Below are 7,716 nucleotides of genomic sequence, written 5' to 3'. Positions count from 1 at the left end.
CAGCTACATTACAGAACAGTAGAATATAGTGGAGTATAGTTCAGTACCAGCACAGTAGAGCTCAAGTAGAGTACAGTAACATTACAGAACAATAGAATATAGTGGAGGTATAGTTCAGTACAGCACAGTAGAGCTCAGTAGAGTAGAGTACAAGTACATTACAAAACAGTAGAATATAGTGGAGTATAGTTAGTACAGCACCAGTAGAGCTCAGTAGAGTACAGTACATTACAGAACAGTAGAATATAGTGAGGATAGCTTCAGTACAGCACAGTAGAGCTCAGTAGGGAGAGTACAGGACATTACAGAACAGTAGAATATAGTGGAGTATAGTTCAGTACAGCACAGTAGAGCTCAGTAGAGTAGAGTACAGTACATTACAGAACAGTAGAATATAGTGGAGTATAGTCAGTACAGCAACCAGTAGAGTAGAGTACAGCACATTACAGAACAGTAGAATATAGTGGAGTATAGTTCAGTACAAAACAGTAGAGTAGAGTTCAGTATAGTCAACCCTAGTGTGCTCTACAGTGTACTGTACTTAAGTTCACACGACTATATTCTACTCTACTGAATTCTACTCTACATGTTTTTACTATACTGTACTCTACTGTGCTCTACTGTACTGTAATGTACTGAACTATACTCTACTTTGCTTTACTGTGCTGTACTCTGTGCTCTACTGTAGTGTACTGTACTGTACTCTACTGTGCTGTACACACTTGTGAAACTTAGATGTCTATGATTGGTTCAGATTTGGACCGGACCAAATCTGAAACAATAATGGAAGTCTATGTTTAGGCCAAATAAAAGTTGGTCCAGACGTCTGTGAACATTGAAATCAAGGCTGGTCCGAAGTATATGACGTTGAAATCGAGGCCAGGGCGGACTGACCAGATTTAAACTACTGTTATACATCAGTGGACGTCCGGTGTCGGCCAGTGCTCAGTGGGTATGCTGCTTACAGTAAATGGAAAGAGAGGGGACTCATGGGTAGGTGTTAGTAAGAGTAGGGACCGGTGGCATTAATTGCAGAGAGAAAGGGGAGAGGGAGGGGATGTCCAGACATTTCAAACTCTTGCTTTTGACCACCAGATGACAGKAAGTCGTAGCAGGTGACCCAACTGTGTTTTGTGACTTCTATGATTTCCCATTGTAGCCAATTCAATTGCAGAAATTCCGTTACAGATTTTTTCAGGAATTCTGTTCAATTTTATTATCACTTAATAATTCTAATCTGTAAGTAATTAATAGGTCTTCATTTACTTGTTACTTCTGTGAACTTTCATTATCTTCAAGATATGTGGGTTTTTGGTAACATAATATCAAGGCATAAAGCAAGGTTTCTTAAACTTACAGAAGGCAGAATCATTTCTCCAAAACTAAGTYAAAGTGTTGGTATTAGTTGGCAGGGTCTTAACTTCAGCAGTATTGCATTTTAAAGCATGTCTAATTCCTTTTAAGACTTTTTCTGGTAGATGTTTCATAAGACCCCTTTTCCATTTGTTTGACAAGATATCAATGCCTTTACTTATTCAACATTTTTCGGGATGGAAAATGATTGAAAAAATTACACATGCCTTCATTTCTCAAAAATGTCATTTGACACCCAATTTGACATGCTCCTATGAACTTCACACGTTGACGCTCATGGATCCTTTTAGATGGAAATGACCCTCTCTCCATCCCTCTCTGTTTCTATCTGTCCTTCTCTCTCTATATAGACACTTACTTTTCATTTGACACCCAATTTGACATGCTCCAATGAACTTCACATGTTGGTGCTCATGGGTCCTCTTACATGGAAATAACCTGGGCTATATAACTAGAATGGTTTTGGCTGTGTGAGTGTGCAGAGATGTTTCTAGGATTTGAGGACATTTGTGACTTAGCCCAAAGCCCAATGGGGAACCCTAGTAGGGGGGTCCAGGGGTCTCCCCCAGAAGAAAGAAAATTGCATTTCTACAGCTAAGTGCATCAATCTGGTGCACTTTGAGATGAACATTGACAGATTAAATCTACGAAGAATGTACTTTTTATTTTTATTTTTTAAATACAAGAATACACTCATGTCAATTCTCTTAAAAAGCCGATACATTACAAATACAAGACATTCRGGTAACTTGCCCCGTCCCAACTGCCACAGCAGACACTGCCAGTGTTCAGTTACAGTAGCTACRGTGGGTGTCACTACTCTGGAACAAATAGGCCTACATCTACAGTGTACTGCCCAAACCCCCATACCACTCAACAACTTCAAACATGGACTCTGACCTGTCCAATGAGCCAAGCAGGTTAAAGGGGGATACCACACACAGGGAAAGGGGGATACCTAGTCAGTTGTACAACTGAATGTCTTCAACTGAAATGTGTCTTCCGCATTTAACCCAACCCCTCTGAATCAGAGCGGTGCGGGGGGCTGCCTTAATCGACATCCACATCTTCAGCGCCCGGGGAACAGTGGGTTAACTGCCTTGTTCAGGGGCAGAACTACAGATTACCTTGTCAGCTCGGGGATTCGATCCAGCAACCTTTCAGTTACTGGCCCAACGCTCTAACGCACTAGGCTACCTGCCGTCCCACAACATACACTGAGTGTATAAAACATTAAGGACGCCTTCCTACTATTGAGTTGCACTCACCCCCCCCTTTTGCCTTCAGAACAGCCTAAATTCTTTGGGGCATGGACTCTGCAAGGTGTCGAAAGCGTTCCACAGTGAGGCTGGCCCATGTTGACTCCAATGCTTCCCACAGTTGTCTCAAGTTGGCTGGATATCCTTTGGGTGGTGGACCATTCTTGATACACACGGGAAACTATTGAGCGTGAAAAACTCACCAGCGTGCCAGTTCTTGACACAAACCAGTGCGCCTGGCACCTACTACCATACCCCGTTCAAAGTTACTTAAATATGTTGTCTTGCCCATGTACCCTCTGAATGGCACACATGCACAATCAATGTCTCAATTGTCTCAAGGCTTAAAAATCCTTCTTTAACCTGACTKTTCCCCTTTATCTACACTGATTTGAAGTGGATTTAATAACTGACATCAATAAGTGATCATAGCTTTCAGCTGGATTCACGTGGTCAATCTGTCAAGGAAAGAGCAGGTGTCCTCAATGTTTTCTGCAATCAGTGTACATTTCAGTAAAATAAAATAAATAAAATAGTATGATTTATAATTGTTGTCAGACTCACAGCTGCGTACAAAGACTTGCGTGCTGTGTACAATGAAAGCAGGCCTGTTTGTAAGTGTACAATGAAAGCAGGCCTGTCTGTAAGTGTACAATGAAAGCAGGCCTGTCTGTAAGTGTACAATGAAAGCAGGCCTGTCTGTAAGTGTACAATGAAAGCAGGCCTGTCTGTAAGTGTACAATGAAAGCAGGCCTGTCTGTAAGTGCCATTGAACCCACAACCTTTTGGTCCCAAGGCAGACACTTGAAAGTGGTTGTCATATGTTCACCAACGGAGGGTTAGACAACATTCTGTAGCATCAATTAGCATAGAATAGTGTCGCATAGCATCACATCGAATCACATAACATACAGTGCATTCGCAAAGTATTCAGACCTCTTGACTTTTTCCATGTTTTGTTACGTTACAGCCTTATTGTAAAATGTAAATCCTCAGCAATCTACACACAGAACTCCGTAATGACCAAACAAAAACACGTTTTTAGATATTTTAGAAKATTTATAAAAAATTAAAACAGAAATGCTTTTTACATAAGTATTCAGACCCTTTGCTATGAGACTCAAACTTGAGCTCAGGTGTATCCTGTTTCCATGATCCTTGAGATGTTTTGATTGGAGTCCACCTGTGCTAAATTGATTGATTGGACATGATTTGGAAATGCACACACCTGTCTATCTAAGGTTCCACAGTTGACAGTGCATGTCAGAGCAAAAGCCAAGGCATGAGGTCGAAGGAATTGTCCGTAGAGATCCGAGACAGGATTGTGTCGAGGCACAGATCTGGGGAAGGTCCCCAAGAACACAGTGGCCTCCATCATTCTTAATGACTCTTCCTAGAGATGGCTGCCCCGCCACACTTAGAAATCGGGGTAGAAGGGCCTTGGTCAGGGAGGTGACCAATAACCCGATGGTCACTCTGACAGAGCTCTAGAGTTCCTCCGTGGAAATGGGAGAACCTTCCAGAAGGATAACCATCTCTGCGGCACTCCACCAATCAGGCCTTTATGGTAGAGTGGCCAGACAGAAGCCAATCCTCAGTAAAAGGCACATGACAGCCCGCTTGGAGTTTGCCAACAGGCCCCTAAAGACTCCCAGACCATGAGAAATAAGATTATCTGGTCTGATGAAACCAAGATTGAACTCTTTGGCCTGAATTCTAACCATCARGTCTGGAGGAAACTTGGCACCATCCCTACGGTGAAGCGTGGTGGTGGCAGCATCATGCTGTGGGGGTGTTTTTCAGCGGCAGGGACTGGGAGACTAGTCAGGATTGAGTGAAAGATGAATGGAGCAAAGTACAAAGAGTTCCTTGATGAAAACCTGCTCCAGGGTGCTCAGGACCTCAGACTGGGGCATAAGTTCACCTTCCAACAGAACAACGACCCAAAGCATACAGCCAATATGCGCAGGAGTGGCTTTGGGACAAGTCTCTAAATGTCCTTGAGTGGCCCAGCCAGAGCCCAGACTTGAACCCYATCTAACATCTTTGGAGAGACCTGAAAATAGTTGTGCAGTGACACTCCCCATCCAACCTGACAGAGCTTGAGAGGATCTGCAGAGAAGAATGCGAGAAACTCCCAAATACAGGTGTGRCAAGCTTGTAGAGTCATACCCAAGAAGACTCAAGGTTGTAATCGCTGCCAAAGGTGCTTCGCTGTTTTTGCTTTGTCATTATGTGGTATTGTGTGTAGTTTGATTAGGGGAAAAAACGATTGAAACAATTTTAGAATAAGGCTGTAACGTAAATTTTTGGGGYAAAAGTCAAGGGGTCTGAAAAACGTTCTGAATGCACGGTATACTGTAAGTATCACATCACTGTATTCATTTTCCCAATGGGGACTGTGTGTGGTTCCTAGTCTATTAAGACCAGTTCATTTTATAGTTGGATCATGAGGTCTGACCCCGTAGCCCTGCACATTCACTTGGCCAATACTACACGCACGCATGCATTGTGTGCACACATTCACGCACGCACGCACGCACGCACGCACGCACGCACGTACGTACGCACATACTTCTAAATGCGTAGTAATTTCCTCCCTCTGTCAGTTCCCCTGAAGGCCACTTTGTTGGCTGTGTTGATGGATGGGTTGAAATTTGCCTAGTGTAAACAGATACTGTTTGCCTCTAACTTTCTCACTCTTTCTCTCTCACATTCTTTCTCCCCCCTCCCCTCCCCTCTCTCTCTCCCTCAATCTCTCTCTTCCCCCTCTCTCTTCCTCTCTCTCTCTCTCTGCCCCCCTCTCTCCCTCTCTCCATAGAACTGTGTATGATAGATGTGATTCTGTGCCAAGATGAGAATGCGTTGCTGAGTTTCGAGGCGATCCGTAGCATCCACAAACTGATGGATGATGATGCGGATGGAACCGTGGACATGAGCGAGACAGACGGGGTGAGATACATGCACACATAACAATGCACACACACACACACACACACACACACACACACACACACACACACACACACACACACACTGTACTCTCTCTGAAGGTTAGGGCCACATTGAAGCTCATGTCTGTTTTATCTAGACGTGTCAGTTTCTTGGACACCATATGAGATGTAAACCAGCACTAGGGCAGGGAATTGCCAGGGACCTCACGATACGATATTAACACAATACGTAGGTGCCGATACATGATTCTATATGTATTGTGATTCGATACTGCGATATTATTGCAATTTGATGTTCCAAGCATATTGCTCACTATACGCTGTGTGTACAAAACATTAACAACACCTGCTCTTTCCATGACTTAGACTGACCAGGTGAATCCAGGTGAAAGCTATGATCCCATGTCACTTGTTAAATCCACTTCAATTAGTGTKGATGAAGGGGAGACGACAGGTTAAAGAAGGATTTTAAGCCTTGAGACAAATGAGACATGGATTCTGTATGTGTGCCATTCAGAGGGTACATGGGCAAGACAAAGGATTTAAGTGCCTTTGAGCAGGGTATGGTAGTAGGTGCCAGGCGCACCGGTTTGTGTCACAGCAACACTGCTGGGTTTTTCACACTCAACAGTTTCCTGTGTATATCAAGAATGGTCCACCACCCAAAGGACATTAAGCCAACTTGAGACAACAATGGGAAGCTCATGGGGCCAGCATCCCTGTGGAATGCTTTCGACACCTTGCGGTCCATGTCACGACAAATTGTGGCTGTTCTGAGGGCAAAAGGGGGCACAGCTCAATATTAGGAAGGTGTTCTTAATGTTTTGTACACTCAGTTTCTGCTGCAGAAAGACAAGAGAAAGCATGAGAAGTGAGTTTTGATCAGTCACGGAAATAAAAGTGCTCAACAGGTTGGCTCACTATTTAAAAAGAAGATGGAGAAGAAGCTATAGGATTACATTTTTTATTTTTATTAAATTGATAGTTGGTATCGATATAATATTGGCCAAAATAATATTATGATTGGCAACTGTAGGGACCACATCACCCCTGCCCCCCTCCCTTCTCCTCCTGCCCCCCGACCTGCCTGTCCTTGTGTGTCCCTCCAAACCCTCTGGCAGCGCTCAGAACAGCTGTCCTAATCCTGTGTGTTTCTTGTGTGTTTGTGTGTGTGTGTGTGTGTGTGTGTTTCTCGTGTGTTTGTTTCTGTGTGTTTCTCATGTGTCTGTGTGTTTCTCGTGTGTCTGTTTCTGTGCGTTTCTCGTGTGTTTCTGTGTGTTTCTCGTGTGTGTGTGTTTGTGTTTCTCATGTGTCTGTGTGTTTCTCGTGTGTCTGCTTGTGTGGCTGAGGATATGAACAGTTGTTCACAATGCGAGGCAAAACACATAGCACCCGCAACACCAGCCTCATAATATTTATTACTGTTACAGTATACTACTATAGTGTAGTATAGTAGTATACCCATGTATTGTACCGCTGTGCCTCATGCAGTAGCAACATGTATTTATGGTATGTAATTAAAACATTCTCACTCTCTGTTAGTTCCTGAGGGAGGATCTGAAGTACCATGACCCCAAAGGGAAACACAACAGTTTCCATGGAGCAGACCTGCTCATCAGTGTAGAGGACATGTGGAACGTATGGAGGGCCTCGGACGGTACGGAGGGAATGAGGGCGGGAGGGGGGTATCTGGGAGGGAGCGAGGGGTGAAGGGACTAAAATGGGATTGTGGAGGAGAGAGGATAAGCCTGAGATCATTCACACTGTCATAAATCCAGGTGTTTCTGYTTTGTCCATTGGGACAGCCAGTCCTCCAGTAGGCTGTTTTGTGTTAGTCAGTGAGTGTGCAGTGCGTTGGGACAGCTGTTTGTGTTGGAGCAGATTAGCATGGTAGATACAGAGAGACAGAGTAGGCCCCAGATAGAATGGAGTGCTCACAGGCACTACACAAAAACAAGATCCCACAAACAACAGGTGGAAAAAAGGCTGTAAATATGATCCCCAAATCAGAGACAACAATAGACAGCTGCCTCTGATTGGGAACCATACCAGGCCAACATAGAAATGCAAAAACTAGGGTACCCACCTAGTCACACCCTGACCTAACCAAAATAGAGAATAAAAAGGAT

At 43.9% G+C, this 7,716-nt stretch overlaps 1 protein-coding gene across 1 annotated transcript in view; it reads left to right on the top strand.

Moving 5' to 3' along the window:
• Positions 1-7,716, top strand: part of LOC111950701 (stromal interaction molecule 1) — a 132,812-nt gene that overhangs the window by 35,147 nt on the left and 89,949 nt on the right. The window contains exons 3-4 of the mRNA XM_023968505.2: positions 5,455-5,585; positions 7,130-7,244. Of these exons, the coding sequence (XP_023824273.1) occupies positions 5,455-5,585; positions 7,130-7,244 (246 nt within the window). The remainder of the gene's footprint in view (positions 1-5,454; positions 5,586-7,129; positions 7,245-7,716) is intronic.

Source organism: Salvelinus sp. IW2-2015, linkage group LG23, assembly GCF_002910315.2.
Source record: "Salvelinus sp. IW2-2015 linkage group LG23, ASM291031v2, whole genome shotgun sequence".
NCBI lineage: Eukaryota > Metazoa > Chordata > Actinopteri > Salmoniformes > Salmonidae > Salvelinus > Salvelinus sp. IW2-2015.
The sequence above is the reverse complement of the archived record's forward strand: the minus strand, read 5'-3'. Positions and strand labels throughout refer to the sequence as shown.